General features: G+C 43.8%; 1 protein-coding gene across 2 annotated transcripts; it reads right to left on the reverse strand.

Moving 5' to 3' along the window:
* Positions 1 to 14,818: 14,818 nt before the first annotated feature.
* Positions 14,819 to 18,687, reverse strand: LOC123403807 (probable calcium-binding protein CML21). 2 transcript variants are annotated; one of them, XM_045097725.1, is made up of 5 exons: positions 18,491 to 18,687; positions 17,073 to 17,312; positions 16,597 to 16,796; positions 15,774 to 15,948; positions 14,819 to 15,201 (listed from the first exon to the last, which is right to left on the reverse strand). In XM_045097725.1, the coding sequence occupies exons 2-5, from the start codon at positions 17,266 to 17,268 to the stop codon at positions 15,092 to 15,094; spliced, it is 681 nt and encodes a 226-aa protein (XP_044953660.1). In that variant the 5' UTR covers positions 17,269 to 17,312; positions 18,491 to 18,687; the 3' UTR covers positions 14,819 to 15,091. The 2 variants fall into 2 exon arrangements, with proteins under 2 accessions (XP_044953660.1, XP_044953659.1); XM_045097724.1 differs by lacking the exon at positions 18,491 to 18,687 and adding an exon at positions 18,360 to 18,450.
* Positions 18,688 to 19,152: the final 465 nt, after the last annotated feature.

The following is a 19,152-nucleotide window of genomic DNA, read 5'->3' on the forward strand; positions in this document are numbered from 1 at the left end:
TAGATGATCATGGTTTCCTGGTCATGGGCATTAGATGTCATTGATAACGGGATCACATCATTGGGAGAATGATGTGATGGACAAGACCCAAATCCTAAGCATAGCACTAGGTCGTATTGTTCGTATGTTAGAGCATATATCTCCATATGTGGTTTTGGTAATTGATGACAACTCCTATGGACTAATGGTTGCTTTAAGTTATATTTATAGGACTTGTCCATAGACACTTCTTGAAGTCCATCTGTTGGGTTCAAGGAGTTTATATGATGACCAAGATGTTATTCAAGGTATTATCCAAAGAATGGTCATAGAAACACTAGGTTGATCAAGATCTCAGACAAAGAGTAAATCAAGATGATCAACACACAAAGCGTACAAGATGTACCGAGAGCGATCAAGTGATCCCATGGTATGGTAAGCATTGTCCATTACGTGTTTGTGTACTAACCCATGGTCTTTGTGAGACTCCTATGTGGGGGTTAGGTGTGCTTCCATTGGGCTTGCGTCAAAAGGAAGATCTCATACAACCCATGAAGGATGACGTCAAGTGGTGATCGTCATCAAGATTGTGGTGTGCAAGTTCAAGCGGATCAACACGAATATATCATTGAAACTATTGTCAATGATCATGTGCTGACAAGGACAACCTCATGTGCTAACAAGGACAAGATCAAGATAAGCATTCCTGAGCACTACATGCTTGATTCTTGTGGATGTTCACATGGTGGACAGGACAAGATCAATATAAGCATTCTTGAGAACTTCATGCTTGATTCTTGTGGATGTTCACATGGTGGACAAATGAAGATGAATACATAAGCTAGGCTTTCCGCATTGTGTATGGGAAAGCTACTTGAAGACTTCATCATGTCTTGCTTTCAACTTGAGCCAAGAAGGAACAACAACATCAAGCTCAGGTGAAAGGTCTAACTCAAAGGTATCAGTTCCTTTGACGTTAGTGGTGCAGAGTAATGATCAAGCGAATAAAAGTATACACTCAAGTATGGATCATCAGTACTCTTTTATGATTCTTGAGTCCTTAGGGATCCCGCACTATTAAGAGGGGATCACAGGTTTTGCGATGAACTTGCTCAAACTACATCTTGACTTTCTGTTCAGACCACATCCCCACTGCTCTGCTGTTATCTGAAAACAGAACCAGTGCCTCGGACATCCGGCCTCCTCCGGACGTCCGAGGGCCGGACGACCGACAGCTTCGGAAATCCGGAATCCTATACCAGAGAAATCAGAGCCATATAACTCGGACTTCCGGTTCTCTCCGGACGTCCGAGGCCCGGATAGCCGACCAGCTTCGGAATTCCGGTACTATGCACCAGAGAAACTTAAGCCATATAACTCGGACTTCCGGCTTCCTTCGGACGTCCGAGGGCCGGTCAAGGCTAGGACGACCGACAGGCTTCGGAAATCCGGTGCCCTGCACCAGAAGAACATGAGCTCTATAACTCGGATTTCCGGCTCCCTCCGGACGTCCGAGCGCCGGACGTCCGACACCCGTCGGAAATCCGGAACCTACCTCTAGTAGAAGTTGAGATGTATAACTCGGATTTCCGGTCCTCTCTGGACGTCCGGTGGCTGATAAATTCAACATAGGTTCAGTCGTATCTTCAGGCCTCGGACGACCGACCCCTGTCGGACGTCCGGTCGCTGTTTAATTCAAAATAGTTTCAGTCGTATCTATAGGCCTCGGACGACCGACCCGTGTCGGATGTCCGACCCCTCGCGGACGCCCGGACTTCCGACAACTGTCGGACGTCCGGACCTTGTGTGACTTAAAGTGTCCCCAACGGCTCTTTTTCTCTCCCCACTATAAATACCCCCTCCCACTTCGTGAGAGGGTTGCCCAACACAGCCTTATCCTCATAAGAACACACTTCCACCTCACACACATTTGCTCACTCCAAATCTTAGATCCCAAGAGCATTTGTGAGCCCCTTTGAGAGTTGTTCCAATCAAAAGATAGATCGTCTCCCTCTCCTTCTCTCAACCCAAGCTATTTGTGATTTAAGCAAGTTTTGAGCATTCCCCGTGATCTTGTTACTCTTGGAGGTTGGAGACTCCTAGGCGGTAGGAGTTCTTCGGAGAGGAATCAATTCGTGTGATTTCCCCCGGAAAAGTTTGTGAGGGTTTGGAAGCCACCTCAAAGGCTTACCACTAGTGGTTGAGAAACGCCTTCGTGGGGTTATCTCAAATGGAGAATAGGGTGAGCCTTCATGGCGTTGGTGTGCCTTCGTGGTAACATCCACCTCTTTAACGGTGACTAGCTTCCCTCCAAGGAAGTGAACATCGGGATACATCTTCGTCTCAGTGAACTTGGTTATCCTTAACCCTAACTCCTTACTTGTGGTTTACTTGTGTTATTTGAGCATACATACATTGCATATTGCTTGTGCTCATTATATTGTGTTGGCCATTTCTTGTACAAGATTAATCATTCAAGCATACCCTCTATATCCACACGTACATACTTGCAGCCCTTGATATATCGTGTGATATAGTGTGATCTAGTATCTTGTGTTGTTCACCTACTTGTCGTGTGATATATCTCAAGTAAGTTTGTGTAACTTACTTGTGCTTGTTAGTAACTGCATTGTGTCCATCTTGGTAGATCGTGTTGTTGATACACGTTGCAGTGCCTAGTGCATTTAGGATTTGTGCTTGACAAGTACCCTCTTAGTTTATTTCCGCATTAGGTTCAAGCCAAATCTAAAGAAGTTTTTAAATAGCCTATTCACCCCCCTCTAGGCGTCATCGAGGTCTTTTCAATTGGTATCAGAGCTAGGTCTCTCTTTAATTAGGTTTCACGACCTAGAGAGTATCGATGTCGACTATTGGATTAGTGCACAATGGCATCTTTGACTTTGATGGCACAAATTATACCCTATGGAGAATTCGTATGCTTCATGACTTTCAGGCCATGGGTCCAAATACTTTACGAATTGTTCTTGTAGGGATTGCCGACAAAAGGGATGATGCATCTTCATCTACTAATGAAATGTATCTTGATTGTGAGGCCTTTCTTGCCATTCATCGAACCATAAGTCCTCAAGTGTTCAAGTCTATCTTGACTTGCAAGTCAGCTCATGAAGTTTGGACTAAACTTGAAGATATATATGGTGGGTCCAATCTTGATGAAGACGGTATTGTGATGAAGGAGTTGGTGCATGAGCTCTTCACTCTTTTCGATCTTAAAGAGTCCACCACTACTCCCATATCCGATTGCTTGCACACCTCAGCATCTTCGATCTCACAAGGTAATGACATGGTGAGTGAAGAAATATATGTTGATGAAAATGGCATAGCCTCTATGGACAGGAGCATATCTAGCACCACACATAGTGTAAATTATTGTGCTGATAGGTCATGCATTTCACCTAAAGATTCCTTGACAAATGTCTGTGGTGATATGCCTGCTTCCTCGTGTCCTCTTGATCAAAATATCTTGGTTCTCCCTAGTTGCTCTATGACTAACCATTTAGGGGAAATCAAGAAATATGAAGTACTTTTGACTAATGAAGAATCTGATTCACCAAAAGAATCATCATCAACTCCTCCAGTTCACATGTGCCTCATGGCAAGAGGTAATAATGAGGTATCATCTTCCCTGTGCAATAACGATGATATTTGCGATGAGGATGATGATGATGACTTGACTGAAAATATCTATGTGATCAGTAAAATTCTTCATAAAGCTAAAAATAACTCTCTTCAAAGGTTCCAAGATGTTCTTGCTTACTTTGAAAACTGTAATGATTCACTTAATCATAAACAAGCTAAAAGTGAACAACTTGAACATGAACTTGAGAAGAGTCATCAAGCATGTAGAGACTTAAGATCTTCAAAAGGAGAGATTGAAGTTGCTCATGATAAACTTAAAAGGGATTTTGAGGTCCTTCTCCTTGAATGCAATAATGTCAAGGGAGAGCTCATCAAAACCTCTAAGATCTATGAGGAGCTTCAATCTACTCATGAGAAGTCTCTGTTTGCTACTTACTCCTCTCATATTGTTGATGATACTTGTACATCTAACTCTACCTCTTTTGAAGTATCAACATTGAAGGAGAATGTTGAGCTACGTGCTCAACTTGATTTACTAACTAGCAATTATGGGAAGTTGGAAGAAAACCATGTAATGCTCACAAGCTCTCATGTCGATCTTCTAACATCCCATAATGTGCAAAAGTTAGCTCATGAAGCTATCATCACCAAGGTAACATCAAGCGAGCCTCATGTGGACAATGGCACTACTTCTAGTCAAAGTACTATATTTCCATGTGCTAGTCCTCGTAATTCGTCTACTCATAATGTTGCTACCTCATGTGATGAATTACTTTCCTTGCCTTGTTGCTCTAACATTGAAGCCTACACTTCCACTAGTACTTGCATTGATACTAACCGTGCAGAGGAAATTAAAGAGCTCAAGGCCCAAGTCACTTCTTTGAAGAAAGACTTGGAACAGTGTCATGAAGGGATGCCCACACTCAACAATGTCCTGTGTGAGCAAACATCTCCGAATGACAAAAATGACTTTGGAGTAAACTCAAACAAGAACAAGAGGGGCCTAGAACAAGTCAAGAATTCAGCCAAAATCATTTGCTTCAAGTGCAAAGTTAAAGGGCACCATGTTAGATCTTGCCCTCTGAAGACGAAGTCTCAAAGTCACAAGCAACAAGAGAAGCGGCCACAAACTCAATCACATATTCAACTACAAGTTGAAGGAAGGCCTCTTCCCAATAAGACCCAGGCCAACACTCCCCAAGGTGAGAAATCAACTGGGAAGAAAGCAAAGGGTAGATGTTGCTACTTATGTTGTGAGAAGGGTCACGTCGCTTCTTCTTGCACAAGAGGTGACTTATCCAACCCAATCACTATTGATGATACATATTCCCTTGGGAAGGATAAGGTTGGCAATGTGTTTGCCAAGTTTGTTGGTACTCAAAATGGTGTCAAGAAAAGAACCATTTGGGTTGCCAAGCCTATTGTGATTAACCTCTTAGGACCCAACGTAGTTGGGGACCAACAAGTTCAAACTTGATCAATAGGTGACTACAGAGGACATTAGAGACTTGGACACTAATGAAGAATTAAGGGGTCTTCATCATTCATATTATCTCAAGCCAAGTCATTTGGATTATCGAGTTTCTATCTTATATCCAATGTGCCTCCTTACGGTAACTTATACTTAAACTGTTTACATTGTTAGGTGCTTGCCCCTTTGCATGTTGTGGTTTTGTACCTTGCATGCGTTTGTATATGTTGTGCTTCCAACTTGCTTATCTTGAGTAATCAAGTATGGGTATGTTGGTTTTCATATCATGTACATGTGAGTCTTGTATTGAGCCTTTTGTGTCTTGTTTGTATTTTTGTTGGCTCTTGTGAGAGATTAATGGATTATCCCATTGTGGGGGAGTGATGTGCTTTGCACACCTCACAATCCTATAAATGTGTATACATGGGGAATACCACTTAGTTTTGATGCTTCAAGATTATCTAGTGTCTATGTGGTATGTCTTACTCATGAGAAATTCAAATTCTATATGGTCCATTAAGTATCTCTTGTTGGTTTTAATTTGCCACTTGTTACTGTTATTGGTTTATCACATTATGGGGGAGTAATATGCTATGTGCATATTACAAACCTAGAAAATGTGTACATTTGACGTATTGCCACTTAGCGTTGATATTGTAAACTATCTTGTTCCTAGGTGGCATGTTAGCTCTACAGGTGTCATTTGCTTGCATTTTATGGGTAAAGATGATCTTGGATATATTTGTGATCTACCAATGAGTATCATTTCAAAAATACTTCTTGTCCTTGACAATTGGTATTCCCATCATATGATTGGAATTGATAATCATCTTTACATTGGATTTTGTGTTTCGTTTGTCTTTCTTGCCTCTTATGAATCTATTTTTAACATGTCTAGTGTGGTTAAAGTTATAGAGAAAGTGATGATCTCATCGTGTGCGTTTTGTATTCAAATGCAAATTCTATATAATGCACGTCCCTTGGGGGAGCTATCCTATTCCCTTTAAAAACACTCTCTTTATTCACCCATCATAAAATCATTTGATCCCCATCAAGTGTGTGTTGATGGGAGGCAAGTCTTGCTCTTTATGATGCTTTGTGCCATCATGAAAATTTGTAGAGGGCTTTGTTTGTTGGAACCTAGCTCTCTCTTAGAAAGTAGATACCTCTGTTTGTTTTCCTTTAATTGGTTTCTTGTTGCCTTCTGTTTGACATGTGTCAATGGATATCTCATTCCTTGATGTATCTTTTAATTGATATCTTTCAAGTGATAGTTCTTTTGTTTTAGGATCTTATTGTCACTTGATATCTTGTATTTTGATGACCTATCAACTTTGTGTTGAGTTGATTCTCGAGAGTCTTGAGCATGCATATCTAGCTACTATATACAACTTCTTTTGCTTGCTTTCCTCCTTTGACCCAATATATAAGGGAAACTCCACCCTGTCATAAATTGGCTAAAGTGTGCATGAAATTCAAATTCATATCTATATTCACATATGTGTGTGGAGTTTGTCCTATGTATTGCTGGTTTTCTAACTCTTTGGTCCCAATGAGTTTGGGCACCATTTTGTTTGTTTTGTTTTTCCAGGAACAACTGGAGATGCATTGGATGCTCGGCTCACCTATAAGGAAGATGTTGAGACCATGTGATTATTGGAACCAAGTTACGATGATCAAAGAACAACTATCGACTACATCAATCCAATGTTGTCTCGGTAACAAGTATCCACTTCATGCATTCTTTTCTTGCAAAGGACCCAACCTGTCTTTTCTTTTCCAGGTTGCATCATGGCATGAATCTCTTGATTTGTTCTCGTAGTACTTGTTTGCTTTCTCAAAGCATCCGAACGATGATGTCTTACTGCTAGTTGGGATGTCTTTGATGTTCGTATGTTGGAAGTTCATATTATACAATAAGAAAATATTAGGCCATGTGCTATGCTTCCAAGCAAAAGATCTCATTGATATATTTATGACTTCCCTTTTTGGATATCTAGTGTTCTTCCTTATTGTAACCATTTCGTGTGTACATCCTTCTCTGTGGATATATATATCATCATGATTGTCTTCTGCTTAGAATCTTGGTCACATGAGAGAAGTTACATCTCTAATTGATATCCTCTTTTCTTTCACGTCCACCGCTACATTACCTTTTTCGGTTTTGGTGGCAACGTGAAAGGATTTGTTTTGAGTGCGTATCTTATTTTCCTACATCTTGGTGCACTCTTTGACCGTGAAGATTATTTTTCCTCATGCTTGTCTTGATGAGGGTTTTGCCATTTTCAATTAGTATCCCTCCTCTTGACAAGATTCTTACTTCCTATCTTCACAATGGGTTGTCACAAGCGTTGGTTCTTATTTTGTTTATTAGTAAGCTTGTGAACCCATTTTCTAGTATGTGTGTGTGGGAATGATATGTCTTGCACTTTGTATCTCATATTCATCAAGACTATGTTGATGAGCAATGCTCATCCTTATCTTAAGTCTTCTCAAGTGCTTTGCCATGACTCACACACATTACTTTGGTTGAGCTTATTCTTAAGTTGCTTCCTTTACATGTTGCTCAACCATTAGTTTTGTGCAATTGATATGCCTATTGTCTCATCTATCTTCTTGCACTCGTTGTGTGTGTCTATTAATTCTGGGAGAGCAACGATCCTATTTTGTGCACCTGTGTCAAATACAAAAATCTCATATTAGTGCACCAATCATGGGGAGCTTCTCTAGTTTTTGATAAAGCACTATGTTGCCTCTATCATAATATCTATTATTCATGTGGTTCGAAGGACCATATGATTGTTTGTTCCATCTGGAATTCTTTGATTGCTTGCCTCCATCTTTGTATGTCTTTGTGGCATACGATCCTTTTATTTGCAATCTTTGGGTCCTCAATATAGTTTGTTTTCCTCCAACTACTTATCATTGTATTTGTGTATTTTTCTGCACTCATTTGCTGAGAAGTACACACTTTTTGGAGGACCACCTACTATTTTGGCTTTCTAAACTTGTCGTCCATTTTGGCAATCGATGCCAATGGGGGAGAAGTTTAGAGAGTTTACTTTGGATATGTTTAGAGGGTTTTGCTTTTATTGCGTAAGCATTTACATCTTGCACACATGCATTATTACCTTGTATGTGTGCGCTTGGTTATGCTTATCTCCTTATATAAACTCTCTTGAAGTGGTTGTCTTCAATTACCAAAATGGGGGAGATTGTTAGAGCATATATCTCCATATGTGGTTTTGGTAATTGATGACAACTCCTATGGACTAATGGTTGCTTTAAGTTATATTTATAGGACTTGTCCATAGACACTTCTTGAAGTCCATCTGTTGGGTTCAAGGAGTTTATATGATGACCAAGATGTTATTCAAGGTATTATCCAAAGAATGGTCATAGAAACACTAGGTTGATCAAGATCTCAGACAAAGAGTAAATCAAGATGATCAACACACAAAGCGTACAAGATGTACCGAGAGCGATCAAGTGATCCCATGGTATGGTAAGCATTGTCCATTACGTGTTTTTGTACTAACCCATGGTCTTTGTGAGACTCCTATGTGGGGGTTAGGTGTGCTTCCATTGGGCTTGCGTCAAAAGGAAGATCTCATACAACCCATGAAGGATGACGTCAAGTGGTGATCGTCATCAAGATTGTGGTGTGCAAGTTCAAGCGGATCAGCACGAATATATCATTGAAACTATTGTCAATGATCATGTGCTGACAAGGACAACCTCATGTGCTAACAAGGACAAGATCAAGATAAGCATTCCTGAGCACTACATGCTTGATTCTTGTGGATGTTCACATGGTGGACAGGACAAGATCAAGATAAGCATTCTTGAGAACTTCATGCTTGATTCTTGTGGATGTTCACATGGTGGACAAATGAAGATGAATACATAAGCTAGGCTTTCCGCATTGTGTATGGGAAAGCTACTTGAAGACTTCATCATGTCTTTCTTTCAACTTGAGCCAAGAAGGAACAACAACATCAAGAACAAGTGAAAGGGCTAACTCAAAGGTATCAGTTCCTTTGACGTTAGTGGTGCGGAGTAATGATCAAGCGAATAAAAGTATACACTCAAGTATGGATCATCAGTACTCTTTTATGATTCTTGAGTCCTTAGGGATCCCGCACTATTAAGAGGGGATCACAGGTTTTGCGATGAACTTGCTCAAACTACATCTTCACTTTCTGTTCAGACCACATCTCCACTGCTCTGCTGTTATCTGAAAACAGAACCAGTGCCTTGGACATCCGGCCTCCTCCGGACGTTCGAGGGCCGGACGACCGACAGCTTCGGAAATCCGGAATCCTATACCAGAGAAATCAGAGCCATATAACTCGGACTTCCGGTTCTCTCCGGATGTCCGAGGCCCGGATAGCCGACCAGCTTCGGAATTCCGGAACTATGCACCAGAGAAACTTGAGCCATATAACTCGGACTTCCGGCTCCCTCCGGACATCCGAGGACCGGTCAAGGCTCGGACGACCGACAGGCTTCGGAAATCCGGTGCCCTGCACCAGAAGAACATGAGCTCTATAACTCGGATTTCCGGCTCCCTCTGGACGTCCGAGCGCCGGACGTCCGACACCCGTCGGAAATCCGGAACCTACCTCCAGTAGAAGTTGAGATGTATAACTCGGATTTTCGGTCCTCTCCGGACGTCCGGTGGCTGATAAATTCAACATAGGTTCAGTCGTATCTTCAGGCCTCGGACGACCGACCCCTGTCAGACGTCCGGTCGCTGTTTAATTCAAAATAGTTTCAGTCGTATCTATAGGCCTCGGACGACCGACCCGTGTCGGATGTCCGACCCCTCGCGGACGCCCGGACTTCCGACAACTGTCGGACGTCCGGACCCTGTGTGACTTAAAGTGTCCCCAACGGCTCTTTTTCTCTCCCCACTATAAATACCCCCCTCCCACTTCGTGAGAGGGTTGCCCAACACAGCCTTATCCTCATAAGAACACACTTCCACCTCACACACATTTGCTCACTCCAAATCTTAGATCCCAAGAGCATTTGTGAGCCCCTTTGAGAGTTGTTCCAATCAAAAGATAGATCGTCTCCCTCTCCTTCTCTCAACCCAAGCTATTTGTGATTTGAGCAAGTTTTGAGCATTCCCCGTGATCTTGTTACTCTTGGAGGTTGGAGACTCCTAGGCGGTAGGAGTTCTTCGGAGAGGAATCAATTCGTGTGATTTCCCCCGGAAAAGTTTGTGAGGGTTTGGAAGCCACCTCAAAGGCTTACCACTAGTGGTTGAGAAACGCCTTCGTGGTGTTATCTCAAAGGGAGAATAGGGTGAGCCTTCGTGGCGTTGGTGTGCCTTCGTGGTAACATCCACCTCTCTAACGGTGACTAGCTTCCCTCCAAGGAAGTGAACATCGGGATACATCTTCGTCTCAGTGACCTTGGTTATCCTTAACCCTAACTCCTTACTTGTGGTTTACTTGTGTTATTTGAGCATACATACATTGCATATTTCTTGTGCTCATTATATTGTGTTGGCCATTTCTTGTACAAGATTAATCATTCAAACATACCCTCTATATCCACACATACATACTTGCAGCCCTTGATATATCGTGTGATATAGTGTGATCTAGTATCTTGTGTTGTTCACCTACTTGTCGTGTGATATAGCTCAAGTAAGTTTGTGTAACTTACTTGTGCTTGTTAGTAACTGCATTGTTCCATCTTGGTAGATCGTGTTGTTGATACACGTTGCAGTGCCTAGTGCATTTAGGATTTGTGCTTGACAAGTACCCTCTTAGTTTATTTCCGCATTAGGTTCAAGCCAAATCTGAAGAAGTTTTTAAATAGCCTATTCACCCCCCCTCTAGGCGTCATCGAGGTCTTTTCATCGTATGCTAAAGCTTTTCTAATGTCAAGTGTCTTTTCCTTCGACCGTGAGATTGTGCAACTCCCGGATACCGTAGGAGTGCTTTGGGTGTATCAAACGTCACAACGTAACTGGGTGACTATAAAGGTGCACTACGGGTATCTCTGAAAGTGTCTGTTGGGTTGGTACGAATCGAGATCGGGATTTGTCACTCCGTGTGACGGAGAGGTATCTCTGGGCCCACTCGGTAGAACATCATCATGAGCTCAATGTGACTAAGGAGTTAGTCACATGATGACGTGCTACGGAACGAGTAAAGAGACTTACCGGTAACGAGATTGAACAAGGTATAGGTATACCGACGATCGAATCTCGGGCAAGTTCTATACCGACAGACAAAGGAAATTGTATACGGGATTGATTGAATCCTTGACATCGTGGTTCATCCGATGAGATCATCGTGGAGCAAGTGGGAGCCACCATGGGTATCCAGACCCCGTTGATGGTTATTGGCCGGAGAGGTGTCTCGGTCATGTATGCCTGTCTCCCGAACCCGTAGGGTCTACACACTTAAGGTTCGGTGACGCTAGGGTTATAGGGAATTGTTATACGAGGTTACCGAAAGTTGTTTGGAGTCCCGGATGAGATCCCGGACGTCACGAGGAGCTCCGGAATGGTCCGGAGGTAAAGATTGATATATAGGACAGTTGGTTTCGGACACCGGAAGTGTTTCGGGCATCACCGGTAATGTACCGGGACCACCGGGACCACCAGAGGTGGCCCCGGGGGTCCATCGAAGGGGGGCAACGACCCCGGGAGGTAAGATGGGCCAAGTGGGGGAGGGAACCAGCCCCTAGGTGGGCTGGTGCGCCTCCCCACTCAGCGCAATGCGCAGGGGAGAGAAAAGGGGGGCAAACCCTAAGCCAGGTGGGCCTAAGGCCCACCAGGGGTGCGCCACACCCCTCCTCCCCCCCTTGGCCGCCGCACCATCCCCATCTAGGGCTGCCGCCCCCCCAGGAGGGGGAAACCCTCAAGGGGGCGCAACCCCTCCCTTCCCCTATATATACCGGGCACTTTTGGCCATTGGGAGATAGACTTTTCCCTCTCTCTCGACGCAGCCCTGCCCTTCTTTCTCCTCCTCTCTGCCGGTGCTTGGCGAAGCCCTGCCGGGAGACCTCGTCTCTCCATCGACACCACGCCGTCGTGCTGCTGGAGTTCTTCCCCAACCTCTCCCTCCTCCTTGCTGGATCAAGGTGCAGGAGACGTCACCGGGCTGCACGTGTGTTGAACGCGGAGGTGTCGTGGTTCGGCACTAGATCGGAATCACACCGCGATCTGAATCGCTGCGAGTACGACTCCATCAACCGCGTTCTAGCAACGCTTCCGCTTAGCGATCTTCAAAGGTATGAAGATTCTCTCACCCCTCTCTCGTTGTTGGTCTCTCCATAGGAAGATCTGAGTATGCGTAGGAAAATTTTGAATTTATGCTACGTTTCCCTACACGAGCAACATGGAACGACGCTTCGGGTACTCCACGTTTACCTGCATGGCACCCTTGGAGCCGCCGTGTGCCCGGAGCCACAAGACGGAAGGCTTGTCAACCTCCATTGCCCTGGCAAAGGGGCGAGGGAGGTGCAGATGCCCTCGGAGAACGCCGTGCAGCTCTACTACGAACTCTAACGCCGTCGCGTCCGAGTGGCCTCCCCATGAAGAAGAAGATGGCACCGGGGAAGAAGGCGAGGCAGGGCCCCTCCTTTCCCGGTCGCTCCCTCCACGACGTCCTCGGCCCCTCGGGCCTCTCCCGCCATGATCGACGGAGCTGCCGCCAACTGCGACACCTGAAGCTGTGGCATGATCCGAATGGGATCCCCTCGCCGCTCTGGCGGCGGATGGTGGCAGCCCTCGTCCCCTAACCATGGTTAGGGGTGAGTGCCACCTGAAGCTAACGGAGACAGAGAAGAACATGCTGGAGGTGTTTTGCGTTTCAGAAGTGGGATGGATGAGGAATGCCTCCTCGCGAACCCCTTAATCTACACGGAAAAGCACGGGGGCTAGCCCTCCTCACTGCAGAAACCGCCGCCCCTCTTAGCCAATCACCCATGATCATGAGCGAACATGGAACCGCCCTGCTGCACCAATGCATGCAAGGGCGGGCCCTGCCACAACTGCGACTTTTAAGGCCACTATCTCCACTTACCTGACCGTTACTATGCATGCCTCGCGTGTGGCGAAAACGCTTTAGGAGGTGGGACGACCACTACGCGCACTCCCTCCACTTCGTGCGTTCAAAGCGCGTCGTGTGGAAAGAAAACTTGCAACGGCTCCATCCTACAGGGTCTCCTGTCATGGAGGCTCGTGCACCGCTTTGGGCCTGGCCCAACAACGCCTCGCATGCGTGTATGGCCCAGGCCCGGGGGCTCCTGTCGGTGCACCGAAGACTGGGGTCTCCAGTACCCCAGACTTGTGCACGGGCACCGGCAGCCCCTTCGGCGACGAAGCACGTCGAAGACTAGTAGGAAGGCGAGCACAGAATCCACCAAGGCCACACCCTAGGGTGTGAGGAAGAAGACCCAGCTACAAGGCCCCGGCAAGCACCCTTGCCGGGAAGACATACAAGGCCCCGACAAGCCCTCCTTGCCGGGAAGGCAGACTAGGCCCCGGCAGGGCGCAAGCCCGGCAAGCCCCTTTCGCCCGGCAAGCGTTCCTCCCCGCCATAGTGCCACTGACTGCCACAACACCATCACATCACCCATGTGCCAACGCAACGCTCAGGTGTCGAAACACCTGGGTACGTGTTGATGATCTCCTAATGTAGAACAGGAGTGTGACGAAGCATTTACTGCCCCTGACGCCATGGTAAATGGTTGGACAGTGAACCCACTGTTTGAGCACTGTTGGTGACCCCTTTTCGCCTATAAAAGGAGGCCCAAGGCTCAGTTCGAAGGGGTTAGACAATCAGGATATTGGCCAGTAGACAATCATTGTAGCGAATAAATCTACAGTAAACACTCAACGCAATACAAGAAGCAGGAGTAGGGTTTTACGCTTTAGGCGGCCCAAACCTGGGTAAAAATGTCTCCCGACGCCGATCGCTAGCTCCGCTCTTGACGCAATCCCTCTCCCCGCCGAACAAGCAAGGGATCCTTGGAGGTTCCCATAGGTGTCGATAGATCTCCGACAGTGCACATCATCGAGCAACCCATCATGAGACGAAAACCCAACGACACCTACTCACTATCAAAGCTAGTCTAGATCAAGAATTTTTTTTTAAGAGGAGACCACATGAATGCCCATTCATCCATATGAATGCACACATATAACTTACATTGCATCTGCTCTTTTAAACTACTTTCTCCGTATCTAAATAATTGTAGTTGGAAAAACTAGACTAATTCTCTCCAACTATAATTATTTAGGTACAGAGGGAGTACTTATCATCCCGAAGCCAGCCAACCTTCAACTGTTCATCTACGTGATGGCTAAACATCTGCCAGTGGTGCTAATACTTTGAGCGCTTGTTCCATATAACTCTACCATATATCTGCAACGGTAACGCTCTTTCTACAACAGCAGAAGCGCCTAAATGCCAGTGAAATATACTCCCTCCGTTTTTAAATATAAGTCTTTTTAGATTTTGCATTATAAAACTACATACAGATGTATATAGGCATACTTTGGACTATAGATTCACTCATTTTACTTTGTATGTAGTCCATTAGTGAAAACTCTAAAAAGACTTATATTTTGAAACGGAGGGAGTACTTGCAACGGGACATTGTAATTTTGTCACGCGTGCAGTTGTGCATCTATCGATGCAGAGGATACGAGAGCAATAAAGCTCCTCTATTATCTAAGAAAAAAAGTTAGTTTCTTTCCTTTTTTTAAGAAAAAAATTGTTTGAAAAAAGACAACCTCTCTTCCAAACTTCACAATTTTGCTTTCAATACTTGAGCGCACAGATTTTTCAATGGCATGGTTATCGATGATCAGACAACACCAAAGCGCAAAGTTTCATCGCCAAATTATCTCAACAACTTCGGTTCATTCTATTAACAAAACATAAACAGACATAATTGGCAAGACACCAATGAACATTTTAAACTACTCTTTCATTATCATAAGTAGGAAAGCTGTTGGAGGCTACCGAGGGCTGACTTGGCCTATTCAGAATGGCTAATCTTCAGCTGCGCTCATTCATCATCATCGTCATCTTCGTTATCGTCGATCCCCACCCAGCGAGTAAAGGCAAAAAGAAACTCCTTGAAGGTCACCGTTCCGTTCTTGTCCCAATCCATTTCCTCTGGAACCACCAAAGAGTAAACATCAGGGTCAACATAAATGAGGAAACTCTCATAATGTGGGCTGGAATAAGCACTAAGCACCAAACCTCCTATGCAGTTGTTGAACTTAAAAAAATATTATTCAAAAGCCAAAGCACGAAGGAATATAAATAAACTTGGAAGCATCCCTACTGCTGAGGCTTGGCACCAATGTTCCAAAGGAAATTAAAATTGCCAGCAGCTTGAGACTTGTATCGATTATCTTTTAACCCAAAAAGGGTTGCCTATGTGACAAGGACATTCCAAAGCAAGTAGAGAGAGGTGGTAATTCCAGAAGGAAAAACTAGAGAAAGGAAGTGAAAACATAGTCATAGTTGTTTTCACCACCAGATCTACTTTCTAAAAGTATCCTTCTGAACTGTGGATATGCCTATAAAAGCAATGGTGCAGCAGCATAACATGTCTAAAGCCGATTAGCATTTGCAATCTAAAGTTAGTTGAGAACCAAAGATTAACCAACAGAAAAGTAGTTTGTGTAATGCTTCAGATTTTTTAGAGGATTTAATATGGTGCTGCAGGGGAGATGACTCACCAAATCTTTTCACGCCTATGCGTCCAGAAGAGCGTTCTCCTGCACTGGTCTCATTTATTGCTTCTATCACCTCATTCTTACTGACATACCCATCTTTGTTCTTATCCAAGAACACAAATGCATCAACCAACGTCTCAAAAGTCGGCTCAAGGTTACCTAATCCCATTCTTTTTCTCTAAAGCACCACATCAAGGACCTAACAAGTCTCCTCATCAAAACAGAACAAAGAAACATGTAAACTAGGATCCCACTGCAGAAGTCGGACATATCTACCTAGTTGCCCCTATATGATGTCTTCTCTTGCAATGACCAAAATTTTCATAAAATAATTGAATACCTTGGACAATTTTTAAGTACTTATCTTAAAGTATTTTATGGAACTTCACATAATTTATATCTTTACCGAATAACCTGATCCAAGGCACTTTGCATGTGATTCCTACTCCTTATGTTGATTAATTAACGTATTGCATGATAAGCATATATATGTAGTTTATAATAATGGAGAACCTACCTCTCACTGGCTTTGATAAATTAATTCGTATTATGTAGTCTACCAAACATAAATAAGCATATTGATATTTTGTTCATAGTAATGGAGAAAATCAATGTTGCTTTTTGAACTGGGTCATGTATTTCTTACTTCCTCTGTAAAGAAATATAAGAGCGTTTAGATCACTACTTTAGTGCCCTAAACACTCTTATATTTCTTTACGGAGGGAGTACTAATTATAGTTACTGGTGTAGCAGCAGCAATAAAGCACCATCCCATAGCGAGAATCTGAAAGTAGGTGTATTTTATATATGGAAGTATGAAGGATACTGCCTCTGACACAGCTGGATCATTGAGAAGATAAACAAGGCACAGGAAGACAATGAACTCATTGAACTTCATGCCCATGTGTTCATATATGTCGCACGCTTCAAATAGATCTTTTATCTCCTCATCTGTGAATGAGATATCCAGCTTTTGGAAACAATGCTTCAGTTCTAATTGATCTATTTCACCATTTGAATCTTCATCTGCAAAATACAGAACATTATTTGTTAGGGCATGAAAAAGAAAGATATTAGGAAAAGAGATAACAATAAATGATGGTACGATTTACATATGAAATTACTATACAATACACGAAATCAAAATTATCCCAAGTAACCGGTTAAGTTCGGAAACTTTAGAATTAACGTATTTCAAACTAGTTCTCGGACTTGTGTTTTGATATTATGATGGCATGGTAGAATAAAATTAACACTACCAACATTAGTCGACAACTTTACAGACAGGGGGATAATGCTCACCAAATTGCTGAAAGATAATCCTGCAGTTTCTCAAATTCTCGTCAATTTTAGGGAACTTCATGATGACACTGTTGAATGACTTCAGAGAAGTCCCTTGTTGTGCCCTCTGCTGCATGGCATCAACCATCTTCTGCTCTAACTTTGTAGCTGCTGAACTGTACCTTGGGGTGTCTCCTTTTCCAATCACACCCCCCATTTCACCGAATTGCTCTATTTTGTAGAGTGGTAGAAACCTGTTACCTGGAAATGTACGTAATATCAGGGATGAGAGCTTGGGCATAACTATCTATCCTTATTCTGAGGATGTTTTCACACATTTAAATATCTATAACAATAGATGCCAACAATAGAAAAAAACACACATTGAGATCCACTCTTGATTAAAACAAAGAAGAGTAAGATATTACATATGTGTATATACGTTAGTTGACTGCCTAACTCCAAATTGAACATAGCTCTTGTAGAAGTGACACTAGGAACTAAATAAACTCTCCTAGTTACTGCCGAGAATGAAATACACAGCAGTAATTTAACGTCCATGGTCAAAGGTGTGAGACTGGGTTCAGTTTCAGGTGCATCTGGAACAACAAATGGACATAGGGGATAACGTAGTTGGAAAGTAAACTTAATGAAGAGAAACGGCAGCAACAATGAAGACAGACAACAATGGTGCCTGAGATTTGACTTGATCTCCCTGGCCGAAGCTAAAGGCGGCACAAGGCTGAAAAGCAACAGTGTTGCCAACTTGCTATGACTGGCAGCATGTGGCCAATGAGGGCCAAGAAAGCATTCATCACATCCGCCTCTCATAAAATAGGATCTCCCTGTCTAACTCTCAGCATTCCGGTATTTAGAAATTATGATAACATTTTTGAATTGATTGCCTTGTGGCCATGCGTTTCCGTCAAACATGGCCACAATTTTCGCTTGTCGATATCAATACACACATCAGAAGTTAAAGGACTCACTCAACCAACACATTATACAAAAGAAAGAAAAGAAATAGGCCATAACAACATCATATTTTCATAAACAATAATAAATAATACTAATTGAAAAGGCTAGCATTGAAGGAAATATCGTATCAACAACGAATAATGATAGTACCTTAAACCGATCATATATATTGCAGAAATATAAATTTAAAATAAATGGGAAGGCAAACAAAGTCAATGGAAGGACCAGGAAATCATTATCGAAGAAGCAATTTAACAAAGACCGCAGGACGGGCCACCAAATTCACCAAAAAAAAAAATCGAGAAGCCCACACATCCATCCACACCTTACCCCGCCACCGCGAACCAGAGCGTTGCCATTGCACCGGATTCCACATCTCTATGCCATCATGCAAAACATACGAGGATCGAGAAATCACGGAGACCAGACGTGAATGGGCAGAGATGAGAAACGGGGCTTGCCTGGGCGGGAGCTCAATGCATCGATCGGAACACCACGCGGAGGAGGCGCTCGGGCGGCGGGGATCGATCGGCCGGTCGGGGGAGGAGGAGCTCGATCGCGCGCGCGGGGATTGTGAGCCGATGCGGGGAGAGGGGAGAGAGAGCTCGGGCGAGGATGGAACGGAGGGAGGAGGGATGCGTGAGGTGGGGGAGGGTTGGGTGCGCGGAGCGAAGAAGGGTGGTGTGGGTGCGGTTAGGCGGGCCGTTTGGGCCGCGGGGCCCACGACTCGTGCTCCTGCTGACACGTGGGCATGTGCCCCGCGCCGAGTGCCGATTGCTGACGCGGTTTTTAGCACGTGTAGTAGTACTATCGTTCAAACCGGGTACGAAAGAAACTATTTTTTCGCTCCGTTTCAAGCTTTAGTGCTGAGCACTGCCTCGTGCAGTTATAGCATGTTTCGCAAGGATTTGCCAAAGTACTTATGTGATCCACAGCTTCAGTGACCTCGGATAACATTTGAAAAAATAATAAAAATGTTCAAAAGAATCATTTTTTTACAATAAACTTTGATGTTTTCTCTACATGCATGCAAATTTTCATGATGAAATGAGATTCGTGGAGTTGTGGGAAAAAATGATGTTCCAAAGTGCCTTCAAAAACACTTTTTTGGAACATTTTTTTG

This window comes from Hordeum vulgare, chromosome 6H (assembly GCF_904849725.1).
Source record: "Hordeum vulgare subsp. vulgare chromosome 6H, MorexV3_pseudomolecules_assembly, whole genome shotgun sequence".
NCBI classification, from domain to species: Eukaryota; Viridiplantae; Streptophyta; class Magnoliopsida; order Poales; family Poaceae; genus Hordeum; species Hordeum vulgare.

Excerpts from the sequence above, each read along its gene's own strand:
- LOC123403807 (XM_045097724.1), bottom strand. The coding sequence starts at position 18,405 with ATGTGGAATCCGGTGCAATGGCAACGCTCTGGTTCGCGGTGGCGGG. Across the intron at positions 17,313-18,359 it reads CTCTGGTTCGCGGTGGCGGG|GTAACAGGTTTCTACCACTC; the intron begins GTAAGGTGTGGA and ends GTACATTTCCAG. Across the intron at positions 15,949-16,596 it reads ATCCAGCTGTGTCAGAGGCA|AGAAAAAGAATGGGATTAGG; the intron begins GTATCCTTCATA and ends GTGGTGCTTTAG.